The 22,992-nt window shown below is 39.5% G+C and overlaps 1 protein-coding gene across 4 annotated transcripts in view; it reads left to right on the top strand.

Annotated features, from left to right (window-relative positions):
• SEMA5A (semaphorin 5A) overlaps positions 1–22,992 on the top strand; it is a 500,732-nt gene that overhangs the window by 196,362 nt on the left and 281,378 nt on the right. For 3 of the 4 annotated variants that reach the window (XM_016952939.4, XM_054684172.2, XM_054684169.2), the window contains one exon: positions 10,340–10,439. The exons of the other annotated variant lie outside the window; for it this stretch is intronic. In XM_016952939.4, coding sequence (XP_016808428.2) covers positions 10,340–10,439 — 100 coding nt within the window. The remainder of the gene's footprint in view (positions 1–10,339; positions 10,440–22,992) is intronic. 4 annotated transcript variants of the gene reach the window in all.

The raw sequence follows: 22,992 nt of genomic DNA, 5'->3' as shown, positions 1-22,992 counted from the left end.
AATGACTCGGAACTCCTTGGGCTGGAGTAGCCAGACCCTCACCTAACACTGGCATTTAGATCCTGAGATTTGACAAGTATTTGTGGTATGGCCTGAAAATCATGCAAAGAATTGAAAACGTGGGGTAACAGTGGAATTTATTAATCCCACCCCTTTTTCAGAAAGGTAGTGCATTTCAATTGGTTACAAGATGGTAATTGGTTCCAGTGAAATTTTGCTTCCTAAGATTTCTCTCAAAATACCAAGGAAAAATATGTTTAGTTGTTCAGTATTATCTTGTGACGATCTAGCTTAGAGAAACGGTAGGTCTGGAAAGTCACACAGGAGTCCCTTCTGGACATGAAGCCTGTCTGCCCCCTGCCCCAGCAGCCTTGATCACCAGCTGCCTCTCCATGCAGGTCCCTGCTCCTGCCCTCACTGAAACAGCGCACGCATTTTTCCTACAATCACAGATTGGTGGTTAGTATTTAATGCTGATTTACATTATGGATACATTTTATGCCATAGATTCCAGGATGTAAAAAAAAAAGAAAAGAAAAAAATGTGTGACACAAGCTTGTAGTTTTCAAATGGTGTTTGAAGGAAGACCCAATCAGGAACTCATCGAGTAAAAAGGAGCTATCACAGCTTTTTGGTTTCTGAGACATCCACCAGGAAGACTGCCCAAGATGAAACAGTGAACTTCACAAGAATCCAAATCCAGAGTGTAGACCTTTTGCAAAAGTTGTAGTTTGTGAATATTTTTCTACAATGAACATGTGAGAAATGGGTTAGGTATACTATGTGTTAATGCAACAAAATCATATGAAGACTTGATAGAACACTTGACTCACTTTCAACAGACTGCAATAGAAACCAGAAAAGATTCGAAAAAGCACTGCTTGCATTTTTAAAATGCTGTGTTTTCAGTGTCATATTTACAAAGGAAAATGCAAATGAAAGATGCTTTATGCTTCCTGCTATTTTGGGTCTTTTTTCGTGATACGAAATGTTTTAATTTCTCTAATTGGTTATTATTAAATATTTTTGTTTTTAAAAAGTTCTATAAATGGGACAGACTCATTTCCTATAGACATTTTTTGAGATAATTTTGTTCTTTCTACTGTAGTCTATTAAGTGTCTATAATATCTATTTGAATACACTTAGGCAAATACATATATATATATACATATATACATATATATATACATATATACATATATACACACACACATATATATATACGTGTATATATATATACACACACACACACACACACATATATACACAATGACCACATTGATGCCTATATTATATATCTATATGTGTATGAAGCCAGATATTTCCCTGACCCCTTCCCAGGACTTGCGACAGGGATGCCTCATTTACTCAGCCCTCAGCTCTCAACTCCTGTGGGAGGGAGTGTGCAAACGAGGCCGGAACTGGAGTGCACACACGCTGGAACCAGCTGGCCACTTTGGCACTGGCAGGGGTGAGTTCCACTGACTCAGACCCTCTGTGTTCCACCCCATGCTGGAGGGAGCATACAGGTGAGCAGATGCAGGAGCCAGGGTGAGCAATTTTGGATGCTGGCAGGAGCCAACTCCTTGTAGGCCCCGCACCAACATCTAGTGGGGAACCTGTGACCCCTGAAACTCCAGAGGGCATATTACAGTGCTCTTTTAGCTCTGCTGCCTGCAGATAGCTTAAATGTTAACAGCTCAGCAGGCCCTTTTGTGTCTGCACCCATGGTTCCCAAGCTCTTGTCTGGTGTCCAGGAAAAATGAGGTTACATGAGCGAACTGAAGGGTGGTAAATGTGGAGGTAAATGGTGATAAATGCCAATGAAAGTGGGTCTCAGTGGAAGGGGAGCTGGAAAGGGGATGGGGCAGGAAGGTTATCTTCCCCTGGAGTCCGGACATCTCTGGCCAGATTCTTCTTCAAAGTTACACCATCAAACTGTCCCTCTGAAGTCAAGCCAACTTCTCTCCAACATCCAGCCATAGTCCACAATGTCCAGCAGCTTCTCCTCTCTGCCAGCTGAGTCTGGGGTCTTTATAGGCACAGGATGGGGTGGGGTGGGGACATGGGTGGTTTAGGAAAAGGTAACATTCAAGCGGGAAAACAGAATATAAGTTGTCACTTTGGGCTGCAGTCTGTCAGGCTTTTCAGCTTGAGGGTGATGCTTCTCCAGGGACCCTCCCATGTCCACCTAGAATTTCTCTGCCTTCTCTCCCTATCATGTATATGTGTGTCTATATGTATACAGATATATAGAAATAAATACATGTGTATACATATACACTGCATACATATACACAAAATATGTATTGTGTTGTGTATAATACAGTATATGTATTGTGTATATACTTATATACAATATATCTAAGTACAATATGACTATAATCCACATTTGGAAAGCTTAATCTACTTCACTAAGTGCAGTCTGCAAGAGCTTTCTTGTTCTTATACTGGGTAGTTTGAAGGAGGATGCTTGCTGAGTGGGATGGCCTTGGGACTGAGATATATTGATAACTATAGATACATATAATTTTGGTCATTTAAAATACTATCATTTAGAAATTTTCATGTGCTGAGATAATGTGGTCAGCCTGGTAGAGACCACTTTTTTTTTTTTTTTTTTACATCCTGGAATCCATGTTATAAAATATATCCATAATGTAAATCAGCATTAAATACTAACCACCAATCTGTGAAATTGTAGGAAAGAATGCATGCACTGTTCCAGTGAGGGCAGGAGCAGGGGCCTGCATGGGGAGGCAGCTGGTGACCAAGGCTGCCAGGGCAGGTGGTGGACAGGCTTCATGTCTGGAAGGGACTCCCATGTGACTTTCCAGGCCCATCATTTCTCCAAGTTAGATTGTTGAAGGATAATATAGAACAACTAAAGAAACATGTTTGATATTTTTCCTGGATATTTTAAGAGGAATGTTAGGAAGCAGAATTCCACTGGAAACAATGATCATCTTGTAACCAACTGAAATCCACTACCTTTCTGAAACAGGGGTGGGTTTACCTCATGTTTTCAATTGTTTGCATGATTTTCAGGCCATACCATAAATACTTGTCAAATCTCAGGATCTAAATGCCGGTGTTAGGTGAGGTTCAGCCATGGTACTTCTACTTAGATATTCTACTAGTGCTGTGATGGGGAAGAAAATAGACCAGCAGAGGAACCTTAGGACCTGGGATTTTCCAGCTCACTGCACATGCATAGCCTTGGGCAGGTGGTGTAACACACCTGCCCTCAACTATAAAGTCAAGGGCTGGACTGAAGGGCAGCTAATGTCATGCCCTGCTGTAACCTGCTTTGATTCAACTAAGCCCTCGATAGGAGTTATACTGAAAATAGTAGAGGCTCATATATTTGGAGAAAAAAAATTGGCCTCATATTTTCCAACCATTTTACAAAGCAAAAGTAAGGTTTAGCATATCTGTACATTTTGGAGTTTGCTAATGTAAATAGGACTTGTCTTGGAAAATCTTTTGAGGGAGATAAATTCTCCAATATTGAGATCTTCTTTCCCCTGGACTTCTTGCTGCCTGGGGTGTGCCCTGGATTCTTTCTGTTTTTCTCTGGGGTACTCCTCCTTCACTTATGTCCTGCCCAGTGGGCGGCCAAGCTGGAACATTCCTGTCTCCTATCTGGAAATTACCAGCTTCCCTTCTTTCCAATGTTTCTCTCCTTTGGTGGGTACAACTACCATTTTTGATAAATTAATCCATGCTTATATGTTACTAGGCAGTAAGGATTCATGCTCTTTATGCATTCCTTGGAAAATTGATTTTTAATTTGTATCTTATAGAAATATTGCCTTAGTCTTATTCTGGATTTAAATTCCAGTTTAGCTACTTATTCCTTATGTCATGTTTGGATATTTAACTTGTCAAAATTTCAGGGTTTAAAAAAATTTTATAACAAAAATGATAGCTCTCGCTTCAGAAGATTATAAACATAAAAATAGTTAATATGTAAAAGTATCTCATACAATTCCTGATACCAAGTCAGTACTGAAAATATAGTTAGTAAATAAAGAAGTATAAGTAAGAAATGTTGGTTATTCTGATATGTATGTTTTTCAGCAGCATATTTTAAACATCTATGAATGTGCATGTTGATTCCCTTATGACGTGTTTTGCATTCACACGCTGGCACCAGACAAGTGTGTGAAGCTTTGGGACTGAAAGCTATGATAATCACTGAAAAGATTTGAGAGAACCAAGTTGGTTGAAGGCCTGATGTATCTTATTTTGGGGGTACACATGGTATGGGGTTGCTGCTGATTTATTGTCCAGAGTGAGCTTACCTTGTTCTGAGTGGTTGTTGGAGTAACAGGCCTGGTAACGCAGACTGCAAAGGAAAGGGAAGGAAACTGGTAGCAGGCAAGACACAGCATAGTAAACCAGCACAGACCTGCCGTGCTCTTCTTCTACTTGTGTTGGCTTTTAAACATTCCACTCCCTTGTTTTTCTATCATAGTTTTGGCTCCGATTTCATTGATAGGATGGTTTATGTAATGCACTGAAACCAAAAATGAAGTCCATAGAAGGGAGAAGCATGCCAACTTTAAGGAGTAATAGGTCCCTACCTTTGAGGTAGGATGGATCTTTTCACAACTTCAGGAAGAGGTCAGAAAAAAGGACTTCCAGCATTTTTCCACAGAGAATATGCCCTGTACTTCTTTTCCTGTGCTGCTCACAGAAAGTGACCATCTTGAGGAAGTGAAGACACAGCTCTTCCATTTTCAGGACAGTACCTTGTCCCTGCCCCCCAACTCCTGTATTGGAGTTGAGTGGTTTAGACTGCTTAGAAACTCAAGCATTCCACAGTGCTTGTATCATTCCTACGTTCTGATTTCAGAATGTTCTTCACTCCAATAAAGCAGATCAGCACATGGTTGTCATTTTCTTCCTCCATACTTACATAAAGACACTTGGGTAATAAAAAATGATGGATGGTTTTTGTGTAGATCATCACCCTTATTAACATGGGCAAAAACAATCAATATTTTATTCACAGGTTAAAGTAGTAGCTGGTTTTGAGAGACCGAGCTTTCTGTTGTATTTCATTTTTCTCTAGTCCATAGTTGAAAACTGAGTGGGTAGTGATTTTGCTTAACAGTCTATCAATGGGAATAGAGTAACTTTCAAAGTGGAGAGGCTGTCGATTTTTCTTTCTTCCTGTAATTTTCCAAATGTGCTGTATAGGAAGCTAAATTTTATATTTGCTGAAGTTTAATAATATAGCATAGTGGCTAGAACCACAAAAACTATGCTGGTTGGGTTTGTATCTTACCAGCTATTGATCTTGGCAACACTCACTCTTACAGTGCCTCAGTTTCTTCACCTATGATAAGGCAGGTGTGAGAAATACAGGAATTAATAGTTATAAAGTGCATAAGATAGAACCTACTATTTAAACGTTAGCTATTTTTTAGCTGTCTTGCTGATAATCACATTGTTAGCGTTATTTTGTCATGATGCAGATTAAATCAGTTACATAACTACATGATAAATAGAAGCAGGCTGTGATACGCACTTGTATTTCTACATACTGTACTTATGTGTGTTATGTAAGTTGCTCTCCATGCTTTTCAACAATCTTTACCCACTGTCCCCTGGCCCCACCTAGTTTGGCTTGCATCTTAGTTTCCAATGTGGGTTTCAAGTCACCCATATAGCTTTTGAAATCCTGCTTTCTCAGCCCCTTAATTAACTGAAGTTTGAAGGTGTGAGGAATGAAACAGGTATCCGGAGCCAGCCCTTAGTGTGCCTGGGAGGTTTCCCTGGTCAGTGTTTGCTAACAAATCAGATTGGTTTCTGGACAGTTGGCGCTGCAGGTGTTAGCATGTGGAGTGGCTCTCAGTCAGATTTTGGAATGACTGTCATGTCTTCCACAAGAGCTGCCCTTTATTGTTTGTTTGTTGCTGTTGTTGTTTTGGTTTACAAACATCATTACCTTGGCTATATTTAGAGTGTCTGCTTTTTTTAAAAGAGTAGATTTTACCCCTTTTTCCCTTTCTTTTTCTTTGCATTTCTTTTTTCTTTGATTTTTTTTCTTTTTTCTTTTGGAAGGGACATTAACTTGAATCTATTTAGCTTATCTCTAGTTATATTTGTCAAGTATTTTGGACCAAATTTATTAATACTGACTTGTTCATAAAATAAATCATTTCTTGAAGTTGTTAAGACTGGATTATTAAAAAAAATGGAATTATACTTTTGATAAAATATTTTATACACCAATCACATGCAAGCTTATGTAGCTGTAAGAGAAGGCAACTAAGAATCAATGAATGTAATTTTGCAATAAAAAATCATTGCTGGAGACCATATTTCAATAATCACGTAAAGATTTGTGTAAAAATTGGATTATCTAGGATAGTTAACCTCAAATATTACGAATTATCTATCAAGTGTTCAGTTGGAATTTACAAATTTTATGTTATAACTTAACTTCCAATTTTATATATATATATATATATATATATATAATATATATATATAGTCATATTGGCTGCCATATTTAAGCTCCATTTCATCATATGGTTATTTCAGCAATATCAGAAAATAGGGATAGGAGGAAAAAGGTAAACTCACTGTTTGGGGGCAATAAGCATCTTAATGTTATTGAAAATTGTATTCCCTCAATTCACCACTTGCTGTGGACCCCCTCCTGCTCCCTCACTCTCCCCGAACTTCCTCTGGCATCTAGTTTGTGACCAATTGCCCTGAGCTCTTTTAGATCTTCTATTTCCAAAACTGTTCATTTTCTGATTCCTTAGAAAGCAGTATTGATGATGTTTTCCTGCTACTACTGAAATCTGTTATTGTGATGATGAATTATAGTAATAGGTTTTCTGTTACTAAGCTTGCTGAGCCATCCTTGTGTTTCTGGGCTAAGCCCTATTCCCTATGAAATATAGTGTATGTGTGTGTGTGTGTGTGTGTATGTGTGTGTGTGTGTTTGTATGTGGGTGATTTTTTGTTGATATATTGCTATATTGTACTTGGAAGTTTATTATGCATTTTATTGGGGTTTTTGAAGCTATAATAACAAGGGAGTGTAATAAAAATATGTAATGTTTTTTAAAATAGGAGAGGATGTACATATAGGCAGAGGGAAAGGGACTAGGTAACATTGGAGATTTTAGAGGAAAGCCTAGGTAATTTAGAGAAGTGATTAAAGGGGAAAGAAGAGATGAGAGCAACTGGTCTTTGAAAAGAGGATTGAGTGCCTTTTCTCCGATCTGTTGGGAAAGTTGGGAGGATAGGTATTGGTGCAGGCTTCTTTTTAGTTCAAGAGGTGAGTTGGTGCAGAGACTTTCTTGCAAGGCTCTCATTGTATCAGTGAGATAGAAGCCAATGTAATATGCAAAGTTGAGATGGCCGACCTTCTGGAGGAAAGAGAAGGGAATATGCAGATTACTCAACTTTGATCTATGTTAACCATAAAAATACACAGTTTTATTGGGAAAGTTCATTAGAATTTCAAATAAGGAAACTTGAACAATATTGACAGAACTACACGCTGGTAACTCATTTTTTTCCTCTGTACATGACTCCTTTTATTACTTCAGGGTATTTTAGGAAGTAGCAAAACTGCCTTCCCGTTGTTCAGTATAGGGACCAAAACCTGATGTATGTCTCTTTAGCCTGGTTCCTGTTGGCCACTTTCTTCCAAGTCTTCTAAATAAAAAGAAAGATGAATGCATGGGAAAAGAGTAACCTGATTTTCTTCTATCTTTCATAGTCTTTTTTCCTCTTAGAGGCTCATCTCTTCACTCCCCTAGCAGGAAGGTCAGCCTTGGCCCTCTGTTCTTCCCTCATGCGGTTTGAAGATTGGATGTGAGCCCAGCTCTGGGGGCTGTGAGTTGTGGTGAACAGAGCCCCTGATATTCACTCTGGAGCCTGGTCCTGGCAGTGCTCCCTGGTCATGTGTTTCCCATCTGAATGATGAACCTCCTGAATTAGAACATCTTTATGGACATTTCTAGGTCTTAGCGATGTTTAACAATGGCTGTGGGCCAACCTACCATTGGAAATTTTTCACCTGCAACATTCCCATTGTTGCACCTGGATTTACTATCTTTCTCTAAAGCCACCTCAAACTCTGATGCCTGTCTCAGTCATCACTGTTTTCTTCTTCATTTTATTTGGAAACTGTTTTGTTCTTTTTAACTTGTTTACCTTGACTTCATCTCTAATCAGTGATCCCACATCTTCTTTATTCATTTTCAAGGCCAATACCTAAATTGTAGGTTTTTAGGTTTTTAAAAATATACTACTTTTCCTTCCATTCTCTACTCTTTCCAGACCATTCTTTCTATCAAGGGCTCATTGATATTCCAAAGACATCTGCTCAAATGGGTCAAGAGTTTTCCTGAAAACGTTTCAAAGCTTTGCTGTCACATATGAAATCAAGTCCAAACCTTTTAACCTGAAAGTGAATTTTTCTACAGTTTGAATTTAAATACACCTTTCAGTTTCCTTTCCTAGTAGTTTCTTAAGTTGCTATTACTTTTTCTTTTCTCCTTTCTCTTTTTCTTATTTCCTTTCTTTTTGATTATTTCTCTCTTGAACTCACTTACTTGTTCTTACTTCATTTCACATATTTATTATTTCCTATCGCATTCAATGTGCTGTTTTGTATGCTGCATGCACTGCAGGGAGCAATGCAGACGCAAGAGCCATTGGGTTCTCTTTTGCCCAGGAATGGAGGCATTGATGGAGTGAAGATGAGTTATACCAGTTATGGCCACAGGGGGCACCATGGCCTCCCATGTTGCTGTCTTGCTTTGCCCCTCTAGGACATCTTTCCTGTCACTCTCTGGTCAAATCTTTCCTCTTGTTTTACCGCAGCTCTCAATCATCTCTTCTTTTCATATAAGAATAATTCCTGTAACACCACAAGCCCCTATAAACACTTGCATTGATACTGTTTAAAGATACTAGTACTGTTTCTTTAACTGAATTATAAAGTCCTGGAAGGATTATTAATAACTTTTCATAGTTCCATTGCCTTGTACATACCTTGTTCTACGTATTTTAGTTGATTTGCCTATAAAATGTAGAAATTTATATGAAAATCCTTAAAAAAATCAAGCTATCATATACATTACAAGTCCCTCTCTATATGACTCACCCCTGGTTTCCTTTAAGGAGAAGATAAATTTTACTTGATATCACTTCCCCCCAGTAACTGTTAGTAGAGAAAAGACATGTTTATTATACAGAACCATTCCTGAAAAAATAGTCCCTCTCATTCACATCAACAAAGCGATTTCTTTAGGATATGATATGGAATGGGGGCATATTTCCATATGCCCCCATTAAAAACATAACACTGATGTGTTTAGCATCAGCGTTTGTTGGAGGAGATTCTTTCCTGTATCACACACTTTTTCCTCAAACCAACATCTTCATTGATTTGACAGTTGTTATGTGCCTGGTTAGTCAGGGTGGTGTTATTCAAAATACTAAATCCAAGAAAAAAAGACAATCAGATGTTATGGTTAATTGTCAATGATAATGATAAGGTATCCCACGTTTGGTGGGCAACTCACTGAATATTTTTTAGTGTTAAAAATGAGCTAATGAAAGTTGCAAAAATGGCTCATTGAAGCAGCCTCCTATCTCTCCTCAAATGCTGTCATTTTATAATTATCGGACTCTGGGCTGGAGGCTGTCTAATAGGAGTTAACCGTGCTTGTAAAAACCTGTCTCTATAGAGTGGCTATTTTCTGATTTCCCTTAGAAAAAAAATGCAAACGAAGCCTAGAAGTAACTGTGGATTTCTCGTCTAGAAAGGTCTGAATGTGTTTAACAAATCTAATCATGGGGCCAAAATAGAAACCCAAAGGACAGGGAAATGGAACATCTAATTTGAAAGAAGGCAAATGATGCTTGTGTGCTTGGTCCTTGCTCCTAAGGAGGCTTTTGTAATATTTAAAAATCTGCAGCTCTTTTGAGTCAAGTTGCACAGGAAATGGTCTTGTTTGCATTCAGTATTCCTCTGATGAATCATGTGAATGCTGTGTTATTTTCTGCCCAGCCCAAAGCCAAAAGGAAAATGCACATCTGGCTTGTAAATCACAACCAAGCATTGATGCCTCGCTTGCTCTTTATTGGGTGGCTGCCCTCTGTGCTTTACAAGTTCTTAGTATGGCTTATGGGGCATCCTGAGGGAAACCTCCAGTGGCCTCTGAAAGATGGCATAGAGGGACCTCCGAATCCTCTCTGAAATGTAACGTCTACTACCTGATGTGCACTATCTGTGGTCCCCAGAGGAAAAATAATTCATTTTTATCTTTTTATTTATTTATTTTTTCTATTTAGAAATTGGCCCCTGGTTACGGGAGTTCAGAGCGAAGAGTGCTGTGGATTTCTCGCAGTTAACATTTGACCCAGGACAGAAAGAACTTGTTGTAGGAGCAAGGTGAGAGATATTGTATTTTGCCACCACAGATATTTTTGGACTTCGTTTTACATCTGTGCAGTTACATGTGACCTTCCCTGACAAAACTGAAGAATGCTGAATAATATTATTTCTTATAAGAATGAAATACAGTATGAGTGTCATAAAATATACTACTGCTAATAAGATGTTGATGGCTGCCCGTTAGAGTAAGCATTGATCGGGCCCTCACCCTGTGCCAGTAACTGTTCTAACATGAATTAACTCATTTGTTCCTCCATTCAAACCTAAGAGGTAGGTACTATCAACATTGCTGTTTTAGAGATGTGGAAACTGAGGAAGGAAGTAGATAAATAAGTTGTCCGGGGCATATGCCTAAGAAAAGATGGACCTGGGTTCCAAACCCAGTCAGTTTGACTCCTGAAAACATGTTCCTGACTTCCCACTATATTCTTCAGTAGGATTCTAGAGATCCAGAGATCTTGATGTGTACCCCAAGGCCCACCACCACCTTTCTTTGTCACCTTGATTAGGCCATATACCAGTAAATTGAGATTCAACGAAGTTATTTTTATCTTTGTCTCTTAAGGGTGTGCGTGTTCCCATACCTAGGTCAACATCTGCCTCCCAGTTTGACAATGAGGCCACTGGAACACAATCAAAACAAATTTGAGTTCTTTCCCCTGTTTTCACTATCACTTCCTTAGAAAACCTGCATAATCGTTGCATTTAAATTACCTATTTTGGGATTATATATCCATCTTTTAGGAAAATTGACATTAAAGTTGAAGAAAGGGTCCGTTTGTAGAATTGGGTTCCTCTGGCATCTAAGGATGGCGCATTGGGCAGTGGAGAGTTCATTATATTTTTCCTCCAAATATACTAGAGTATAAAGCATGCCTGCCATAGCTACAGAGGATTTGCAGTCTCTCTATAAACACGAGTGCAGCTAAATCTAGCTTATAGTCTGGGCACTCTAGATAAACATTGAACAGTTTCTAGGATCGTTGCTTTTGCTCTTGGATCTTGAGGTGTCCTTGTACATCCACTCAACACTTGAAGTGATGAATGGTTGTAATTTTACATGAGTAGGAAGAAGTTGGCCTAGTTTATTGCACCTAGCAAGTTACCTTCACCTCTTTTGACGTTTGTGAAGAGGCGGTGAGTATGGATTGGACAAGGCTACTTGGTGTTCTCTTCCTTACTTTAGTCCAGTAGCAATACTGGGGGATTTCTGATGCTCACTTCCAACAAATTCCATCACTTGGAGTTCGGCCTGTGTTTTGCAGTGGTGTTAAACCAGTCTTCTGGCCTCCAGATGTTCTCCTCCTTCTGCATACCACAGCCAACATCATCTTTTAAAAATGCCCACCTTCAGTAGCTCCCATTGGATATAAGCTGTCTCCCTGGTGTGGTACGCCAGCCCTTCTGCCCTGCATTCCCACTTCCCTTCCAGACTTGCCTGTTTTCATTCTCACATGGTCCAGGCATGTGGAATTATTTATTCTGCCTACACTTATGGAATATGCTCTTTCTTGCCTCTGGGCTTTTTCCCTTCTGACCTCTTTCTCATTTTCTGGAATACTGGCTGCCACCAACCCCCACTCCAAATTATCTGCTTGGTAAACTCCCACTTGTAGTAAGGACCTGGCTCAAGGGTCCACCATCAGTCCTGAACCACCACATTCTCTGTCCTGTGTGGCCCTAGTAACATACTGGACATCTACTTTTTTTTTTTTTAACTGCACTTAATGTACAATATTGCATTGTTTCTTGACAAGTCACCCTTATCAGATGGTGACTTACCAGAAGGCAAGGGAAGTGCCTGTCTTTTCTTTATTTCTCCAGAATATAGCACAGATTTTTCCTGCTCATAGAAGCTCAAAGATACCTGTTGATTCAACACATTTATTTCCAGAGTTGAATTTGTCTGTGTTCCCCTCTGTATCCGGGTGAACACTTAGGGAAAAGGGGGTTGGGATTATAACAGCTTATCCCAGACACCTACATCTGGCAAGGGCATGAGCCAGTGGCAGGCTGTACACACCAAAGCTCACCCTGAGGGAAAATGAGCTTTCACTCTGAGTCAAGGGAACAGACCCCTTACCGGGGCGGTGCAGGTACAAATGTGACCCCAATTAGTGTTTTGAGTCTTGCATCCCTCATTCATCTCTAAAGAACTTTGGAAAAGGCTTTTCTATGACTCTGACTCATGAGATTCTCTTGTTGTCTCTAGAGGTCCTGGGTGCTGTGTGAACAGACCAGCGCTTCATTCTCTGCAAGTGGTTGGCTTTTGGTCAGTGACTCAAGATTTTCCTAAGGGATGTGAGAAGCCACAGAGCAAATTAGGGTATTTTGAAGAGATGTCTTATGCTCCCGTTCTGGCTGTAGATAGCAGCTGGGAATTGTTTTCAAGGCGTACCTGTCCCAGGAGGTCTTTATCCCAGAGTCCCTGGAGTTCTCTATTCCAGTGTCAGTGGGGTGTCTCTCTCTCTCTCAGTATCCCTAGAGGTCTCTGTCCAATATCTCCGATGGTTTCCATCTCAGCATTCCTGGAAGTCTCTATCTCAGTGTCTTCTAGTTTCCCTGTAGCTTCCACCCCAGCATCCCTGGCGTCTCCATCCCAATGTCTCTAGAGTGTCCATCCCAGCATCCCTAGAGTCTCCATCCCAATGTGTCTTGTGGCTTCCATCCCAGGGCCCCTGGAATATGCAACTCAATATCCCTGGAGTCCTCATCCCAGCGTTCCTGGAGGTCTCCATCTATTGCATATCAACATGGTCTGCTGGGAAGGATTGGATGGGTCGCTGAGTCAACCTAGCATGCTGTATGGCATGGTGGACATGAATACATAGGATTGCCAGACTTAGCAAATAAAAATCCATGATGCCCAGTTAAATTTGAATTCCAAATAACAACCTTTTATATTTTTATCATAAGTATGTTCCAAAGGTTTGGTGACCCCAGGAGCATGGGCTGTAGTTTTTTATTCTAGAGCAGTGTGTGGTACATTATAGACACTTGATAAATAAATAACAGAAAAAAAAGAGGCTGGCCCCTACCTAAGTGACTCTAAGCCAGTTTCAGAGCCTGATTTTATCACCTGTAAAGATGATGCAACAATTTCTACCCCTTTCAGCTGTTGTGAAGATGAAATAAAATAACCCATGAGAAGTTATTGTCACATTAACAGGCAAGCTGGTGAGCGCGCAGCCCTAGGGAAGCTCTGAGGGTCTTCATGGGTTTCACATATGTGTGCATATGCCTTTCAGGCAGACGCTACCTAAGGAAGAGAATAGGAATTTCACCTGGGAAATTTCATGGGATTAGGCTCAGAAAGTTTGAGAGGGCGTATAAGTAAGATATAAAACTTTAAAAATAACCCAGCCCTCAGATTCCTGTTTGGCAAAGCTCGATTTAGCAAGAGTAAGTTTAGATAACAGGTGTATATTTCAGAAATCAGTAATGGTTTAAAAATATGAGTTGTGAAAAAATAGAATAATAGTCGATTTCTTTTTCTCATAGCACTAGGCATTGTGGAACCATTTATTGGATGGTTTCACTTTATACTAGTGATACTGTATGTTCCTGAAATTGAATACAGTTAAAGATTCTTTGTACTCTTTGATAAAGGAAGTTCGTTAGGCTGCAAAAGAAAAGCCTCTCTTTCAGCCATTTGTGGTTATGGAGAATCGGAAGGTACTTGGATCTGAATTCAGGGAATTTCTGGAAGAAGTCATACATTTTCATTTCCAGGATGCACATGAACTTTCGTGTTATGTTAAATGCATCAACAGTCATATCTTGTTTTCCCCCAGTCTCTTTAAAAGTTAATAATATTTGTGTTTTCAATAATGAAACTTAGGTATCTTCATTTAGAAAATGTAGAATATACAGTAAAGCATAAAGAAAAAAACAATTTCAGAGATAATCACAGTGAAGCATTTCAGTTATTTCCTTGCATTATTTGATTTCTATTTGTTCCTACTCTTGGGATAATATTTGTTGAATGATTGCATACTTCTTTGTCACAAATCCTACTAAGATCAGTTTCTTGGTATAAAAAATTCAAAATGAAAGAATATATTATGACTGGTTTTTGTATAGAAGATTAGAGAAGGAATGGCAGTGATAACACTCCACACACTTGATACAAGTGTAAGTTTCACTGCAGATTGAATTGTTGCAACAGATGCAAGGGAGGGTGATTACATTTTTATTTCCCAAATGAATTAGTTCGTCTTTAGTGTTTCAGGTTCATTCTAAGGGTGGCAAGTGATTCCATCCCGAATTACTCTGATATGTATTCTGTGCTGAATCCAAGTATTATTCCAAATGCCAACTAACTTGGTTGACACATAAGGCAGTGTTTGAATGCTGTTGGGCATTTACAAATTGGCCATATTTTTATAATGCATAAAGACCTACAGTGCTAATGAAAAAGAGTTTATTATCAAAGCATCTGTAGCATGAGTCTTTGCCACTGAACTGTGGGGAAGATGTGGAGTCACTTTCTGGCTATTTAGGTGCTTTTCTTCAAAATGTGATTTTTCTAAATGAAAACATTTTTTAACATCTATCTCAGTTTCCAAAATGTGAATTTTCTTCAGGTTTTTAAATGTGTTTCTTGGTCTTTAAGTTATTTTCATCCAATTACTCAATTCTGATTCTCTTACTTTTCCCAAAAAGCTTGAGTGTAATATAAACATAAATCAAAGGGTACAGTCTTACAAACTATGGTATTTTAGTAAGAAAGTTCATCTGTAAGCTCTCAAACAAATACCTGTGAGTCCACATGGCCTAAACATCTGCCATGGGTAAGGTGGTGGGATTGAGGCCCACAGACCCAATACTTGGATCGGGTAATGATCATAATTCATAGCAGATATAATGATTTATGTCCTTGGAAATGTTTGATTTTAATTCTATACAAAATAACATCACAAAATGAGAACACTAAGTCACCAAGGGAACAAAAGGCACTAGAGATGCATGAGTCTTCTTGCACCCCTGGCCCAATGTACCAGCTCATAACTGCATACCTTGCACACCTGACCCAATGTGAGTAGCAGCCCATAGCTGCATGCCTCACATACCTGATGTAATGTGAGTACCAGCCCATAGCTGCACACATTGCACACCTGACCCAATGTGAGTAGCAGCCCACAACTGCACACGTTGCACACCTGACCCAATGTGAGTAGCAGCCCATAGCTGCATGCCTTGCACCTGACCCAATGTGAGCGCCAGCCCATAGCTGCATGCCTTGTACACCTGGCCCAATGTGAGTACCAGCCTATAGCTGCATGCCTCACACACCTGACCCAATGTGAGTACTAGCCTAAAGCTGCAAGCCTCACATACCTGACCTAATGTGAGTACCAACCCATAGCTGCATGCATTGCACAACTGACCCCATGTGAGTACCAGCCCACAACTGCACATGTTGCACACCTGACCCAATGTGAGTAGCAGCCCATAGTTGCACGCCTTGCACACCTGACCCAATGTACCAGCCCATAGCTGCATACCTCACACACCTGACGCAATGTGAGTACCAGCCCATAGCTGCATGCCTTGCACATCTGACATGATGTAAGCACCGGTCCATACTGCACACTTTGCACACCTGACCCAATGTGAGTACCAGTCTATAACTACACACCTTGTACTTCTGACCCGATGTGAGTACCAGCCCATAACTGCACGCCTTGCACACCTGACCCAATGTGAGTATCAGCCCATAGCTGCCTGAATACCTTGCACTAAACCCCTTGACTTACCATTACAGTATTTCTAGATATCAGAAGATATGTCTGTATAAATGTATGTACAACAAATAGTATGGATTTCTGATCCTTTTCGTTTATTATTTTGAACCATTTGTTTGGCTAATGGTTTGAATTTACAAAACTACAGATAAAAAAGGAAAGATTAACTTGCTGTTTTTATGCTCTGGCTGAATTTGCTGTAAGTATTCAAAACCCTTAAACGATAAACTTAGGTGCATTAAAATTTTAACAAGTTTATTTGAGCATTTAGAGATTTAGGAATCAAGCATCACCAGACTTCCAGCAGCTCTCCACTTGTGGGTGGGGGTGGCAAGGGAGGAAACTTTTATAATATTCTTCCCAGAAACAAGACAAAGAAAATGCCTCTAGTTGGTTAAAGTGGAAACTCCCTAGTTAGAGGTTAGTTGGTGGTTTCTAATTGGTTAAGTCTGAAGTTAGACTTTAGTTAGGGTTTTGTTTCTGATTGGTTAAGCTTAAGTTTCCTTTTACTATTTACATTGAGTTGAATTTTGGTTTGTTTACATAGGAACCCAAGACAGTGAAGCCTCCTCAATCTAATGGCCTCCCAATTATTTTAACATAGCATATATTCTTATGAGACACATAAAATAAATGGTAGGCTTCTATTTAATGAGTTTCTTCTTTACAAAATGACTTTATCACTGGTTCTAAACAAGGGGGATTAACTTTAAATTCACATAAAATTTATTTTAAACAACTGGCCAATATCATTATTTTTCGGTGATTATAATTCTTATTTTTACTTGAAAATTTTACCTTGGAATTACTCTTTTGGAGGCAATATATAATTAACAGGAAAACTGAAGATGTTTATCAGATCAGTGATTCTGCTTCCAGTAGCCACACTTATTCATCTTTTCCAAAGGGTATATTTTAGTCAAGTTTACACAATTAAAGGGAATACATGCTGAGCGGTATGAAATCAGAGATTAGCAGTGAATGCAAAAAAGAGTAGAACCCCATTGTGGGAAGAGATCCCAGGTAATGCTGATTTTCATGTTGTGTTTACATTAATTATGACTTAAGACAAGCAGCTGGTGATGCAAAAGGAACGGTGCTTTTCACTGCAGTCTTTTTTATCCTCTTCCAATAAAATCTTTATGAACCTCCACTTTAGGGTTTAAAGGTTTCCCCTTCTCTGTCCCTTTCCTTCTCAGGGCTGGCCCCTATGCACAGGTGTGTCCTTTATGATTCTCTGGGCTTATCTCTCTCTTTCTTCTACTTGTTCTCCCCTTTCTTCTAATTGGCTTATTTGATTAATTTACCCAATATATGTTAAAAAGTCTCCTTGTTGTCTGCTGGATTTGTTACCTTTTGTCCAACATTTGCCAAACATTAGTGTTCTTAAGTATTAGCTAGGACATTTGTTCAAAATTAAGATGCCCCTCCCAGCTCTGCTGATTTAGCTGGCTCAGGGTGTGTGCTTTTAACAAACTGGTGGCCAACTGACATGCCTGGGAAAGATTTCTAACCATTCTGTTCCTTCTGCTATTGTAAAACAAAAACAAAAACAAAAACAAAAAAACTAATCTGTATTTTTTTTTTTTTTTTGAGACAGAGTCTCACTCTGTCGCCAAGGCTGGAGTGCAGTGGTGTGATCTCAGCTCACTGCAAGCTCCGCCTCCCGGGTTCACGCCATTCTTCTGCCTCAGCCTCCCGAGTAGCTGGGACTACAGGCGCCCGCTACCACGCCCAGCTAATTTTTTGTATTTTTAGTAGAGGCGGGGTTTCACCATGTTAGCCAGGATGGTCTCAATCTCCTGACCTGGTGATCCGCCCACCTCGGCCTCCCATCTGTATTTTTTTTTCCCTGCTTGAGTTGGGAGAATATCAGCCTAGTACAACAGTTATCTATTTAGTTATAAACAAGTAAGTACATACAGTTGGTCCTCCCTGGGTTCTGCATCTGCAGATTTAACCACAAGCCTAAAATATTTGGAAAAATTAAAAACAAACAATACAACAATAAAAATGATACCAATAAAAACAATATGGCATAACGACTATTTACATTTATAATGTGCTAGATATAAGTAATCTAGAGATGGTTTAAAGTATATGGGAAGATGTGCATAGGTTATAGGCAAATACCAATCCATTTGATATCAGGGACTGGAGCATCCATGGATTTTGGCACTCGAGGTGGTCTTGGAGCCAATGCTCTGGGGATACCAAGGGACAGCCGTAAATAAATAAATAAATGTACAAAGGCTTCCTATTTCCCAGATCCCATGAGCAAACCAACAAAGGGCTGTGATAATAATTGAATAACTTATTTGCATGTACATGTGCTACAGACTGAGTATTGAGAGCTTTTCTCCTACCAGATCCACATGGGGTTCATCCAAATATATTAGTTCATGTAGTTCTTCTTTCAAGACTCTGTGTTACTCAAATATTTATTGAACCTACTTTATGCCAGGAAGCTTCTTAGGCATTAGAGAAACAAAGATGAAGCATCTTCTCTACCTGATGAGGACTTTCTAGTCCAGCGCAAGGGTTGGCAAGCTGGGGCCCCAGAGTTGCCTCCTGTTTTTGTAAATATGCTTTTATTGGCACACAGCCACACCCACTCATTCACACATCTTCTGTGGCTGCTTTTGAGCTAAAACTGCAGAGACAAGTAGTTGGCACATAGACCACAAAAGCAAACTATCTGCTCTCTGGCCCCAAAACAAAAAGTATGATGATCTTGGCCTAGTGGGTGAGACAGGGGCACAAGCAATTAGATTCTCCAAGGGAAGCCTGAGTAAAGGGTCCTGAAAACACCAAGAGTAAAGGGATATGATGGTGCATCGATCTGAAGAGGCTGCATAGAGAAGGTGTTCCTCCAACGGGGCCTGAGAGATGCTTGAGGAATCTGGCAGGGAAGACAGAGAGTCACATGGGAAAAGTCAGAGATTCTGATGAGGCTGAAAAGTGCTTGGCTCCGTGGCACCTGTTGGTGACAGAGAGGGGGAAGTAATTATAGGTGAAGCTCTGAGCATTAGCTGGGGCCAGATTATAAAGAAGTTTAGACTTAGTCCTCTAGACCAGTGACTCCAACTGGGCCAGTCTTAGGTTCACCTGACAGGCCTTTCAAGAGTGTAGATGTCCAGGCCTGTCCTCAAGTCCTCTGAATTCCACTTTCTGGAAGTAATGCCAGAATCTTTTTTGTGAGAGAGAGCATCACTCTTGTTGCCCAGGCTGGAGTGCAGTGGTGCAATGGTATGATCTCGGCTCACTGCAACCTCTGATTCCTCGGTTCAAGCAATTCTCCTGCCTCAGCCTCCCGAGTAGCTGAGATTGCAGGCACCCACCACCATATCCGGCTAATTGTATTTTTAGTGGAGACAGGGTTTTACTATGTTGGCCAGGCTGGTCTCGAACTCCTGACCTCAAGTGATCCACCCACCTTGGCCTCTCAAAGTGCTAGGATTACAGGCGTGAGCCACTTTGCCCGGCCAGAATCTGATTTAATCAAGCTCCCATTGCTCTGCTGGCTTGGTAAATTTGAGAACCTCTGCTAAAGGCATTGAGGAGCCCAGGAGATTTCTACATTTATATGTTCACATAATCATATTTGCATTAGGAAGATACGTCCACCATATTGTGTGCAGGATGCACTAAGCACTAGAACTTGCAGAATTTGGAGCAAGGCATGGCAGTTGGGGGTTGTGGATCAGGTGAGAGTAGAGGGTGCTTAGACTTAGGCAGTGATGATGGCAATGGAGATGAGAAGCCAGATTTGAGACATGTTTCAGTTCTGAGTTTGACAGCAATTGATGGCCAACAGAATGGGTTGGCTGGTGGGAAGCATCAAACCATTCAGTGAGTTTTGGGAGTGTGACTGGGATAGAGCATATGGGAGGATGAGCTGTAATTCTTTGATTATTAGAAGATACATGAGAAAAAAGATCTCAGATTTGTATGAATACTGAAGATAACCTAGAAAATTAATTGTATATGGAGATAATTTAAAGCATGAATAGTCCTAGGAAATCACAGGTTAAAGGAACCATAGAAATATTCAGTTGGCATTTTTTTTCAAATGAAAAATTATCTCTGTTAACTGAAAAACAGAAAGGAACAAATCAGATACCCAGAGGACCCACAAAGGCAAAAGTCGCGAGTTAAATTTAGAGCAATAAATCATCATCTGTAATCCTCACAGCACTTAGAGATTTGCAAGTAATAATTAAAGCATAATAAAATGTAAACTATTAGTGTAATTATTAACAATATTGATTAATAACTTTTACCCTAAATATATTTGTGGGAAAATATTTTCCTGATTTTATATCTCTGAGATTTGCTGGCAGCATTGTTTAGTTACTGCATGCCATTAAAATGTATCTTTGTTATTTCATTCTACTTGCTAAATAATAAGAGGCTATCCATCTATTTTTGCATCTTTTAATCTTGGTATTTAAATATATAAGAATGCTATTAAAATGGTTTGATCTCGGTTTTAGTGTGTTCTTTGAAATTTATTTCTAATAACCAAGACTTTTAAGGAGCTCAAAATGCTCTTTCTGGGATAGGGAATGAAAGAAGTTAATATGATTCTGGGAGAATGGGTACCAGACACACGTAACAGTATTAACAGCAACAAAAATTAAATTACAGTTATCTTGAAATTTGCATAGCCCGAAGAATACATATTTACTATTTTTGAGGAGGGTAGAGAAAATTCTGACTGAGGAGATAGCTAATCACATGACCATATTATAAATTTGTCACCATATTTTAAAATATTTTAGAAAAAAACTCACAAAAGAATTAAAAACTGTGATTTAAATGTGATCTAACTATTTAAATATAATGTTATACTATTTGGAAAGGCTTTGTAATTTTGAAATTTAATTATCTTCTGAGAAACCCATGAAAAAAATACATGAAGCAGACATTTTTTAGGATAGTTATAACCACAAAATAAAAAGGCTCCTAGAATTTGCTTAGAGTCAACCAGCATAATGAAAAGTCTTGGAAATCACAATTATAGACATGTTGGTGAATTGGTGAATTATATGAGTTGGTTACATGATTAAATCATTATATTCTTTAAATTTACTGATATGATCACGATATTAAATATTTACACTTAGATAATCAAACTAATTTTACAACACTTTATGTTTTAAAGGATATAGTTACTATTTTTCCTTATTTTATTTATTTATTGAGACTCGCTCTGTAGCCCAGGCTGGAGTGCAGTGGCAGGATCTCTGCTCAGTGCAACCTCCACCTTGCACATTCAGGGATTCTCGTGCCTCAGCCTCCCAAGTAGATAGGATTACAGTTGTGCACCACTACGCCCAGCTAATTTTTTTGTATATTTAGTAGGGGTAGGTTCCCGCCATGTTGGCCAGGCTAGTCTCAAACTACTGACCTCAAGTGATCTATCTGCTTCGGCCTCCCTCATGCCTGTAATCCCAGCACTTTGGGAGGCCCAGGCAGGGGGATCACCTGAGGTCAGGAGTTCAAGACCAGCCTGGCCAACAGAGCAAAACCCCATCTCTACTAAAAACACACAAAAAATTAGCTGGACATGGTGGCGCGCGCCTGTAATCTCAGCTACCCTGGATGCTGAGGCACCAGAATTGCTGAATGCCTGCGATGGAGGTTGCAGTGAGCCGAGATCCTGCCACTGCACATCCAGCCTGGGCAACAGAGCGAGACTCCATCTCAAACATAACTTGTTATCTTCAAACGTCTACCAGTGCAATTGAAAATGCGTGTATCATGTAGGATGTCACTATACTTGAAAAGTTCTGTGCCAGTTAGATGTTGACAGCAGTGAGGATGGAGGGAAACTTGCAGTGAGGAAAGTATTGTGCGCAGGAAGCTGGTGCAGGGACAGGAGAGACTGGTCAGCTCTCAGCCTTCCCCAACTGGCTCATGGGCAGTGTCTGTTTTGTCTTTGGATTGTTTCCTGATCAGCCTTGGTCTAAACTTTTATTAATCAGCAACAAACGTTTCTGTCAACATTGTTAAAATGTCTTTATACATTTAATCGGCTTCTGCCTTCATTTGCTCTAGTACAAAATACAAATCTACCTTCCTTAATTCTTCTTTTCTCAGTTGTAAGCAAACCTCTAACTCATACGTTCAATAGGAACTTGTAATTTTTTCTTTGATTTTATAGTCATATTCATCAGAGGCCAATTGAGTTATTCTAAGAGAATGTCATTTTAAAACACCTGTGTCTTTCATAATTTATGGAGGTCAAAGTTAAGTTTTATAGTGTCTCTAGATGAAATGAGTCATTTAGTTAATATGCTCATGATGGCTCAACCTTTTCTTTAATGCCGGCTGCATTTTACTACTTTACATGAAGATACAAATGAACTTCATCTATTAAGGTCCCCACTGCTCCCTCCAAGAATATATTGTTGTGCTTAGTGATTTGTTTCTAATAGGCCACTGGGGGAAGTGATGGGACCCAGGAATGAGTTATTCAATCCTAGAGTCAGTAAGCAAGAAACTTTGGTGAAGACGTAGAAAACGCACTCAGGTGTCTAGTGGGGAAACGAAGAATGGGCTTCAATATTGTGATTTTGCATCTGCCAAACTTAATAGCTTTGTGATTTGAATTATTCAGCCCATTGGATCTGTGTACTCCTCATATATTATTACTCCTAAAAGGAATCTGGTTTATTGCACGTGAATGTGCAATGTCAAATTTTATTCCATGGCATTTGAGAAAAAAAAAAAGTAGACCCATACCAAAGGCAGAAAAAACTCATGTTTTTATTTGCTATAGCCATAAAACTGAACTG

Source organism: Pan troglodytes, chromosome 4 (genome assembly GCF_028858775.2).
Source record: "Pan troglodytes isolate AG18354 chromosome 4, NHGRI_mPanTro3-v2.0_pri, whole genome shotgun sequence".
In the NCBI taxonomy this organism is placed as follows: Eukaryota; Metazoa; Chordata; class Mammalia; order Primates; family Hominidae; genus Pan; species Pan troglodytes.
The sequence above is the reverse complement of the archived record's forward strand: the minus strand, read 5'-3'. Positions and strand labels throughout refer to the sequence as shown.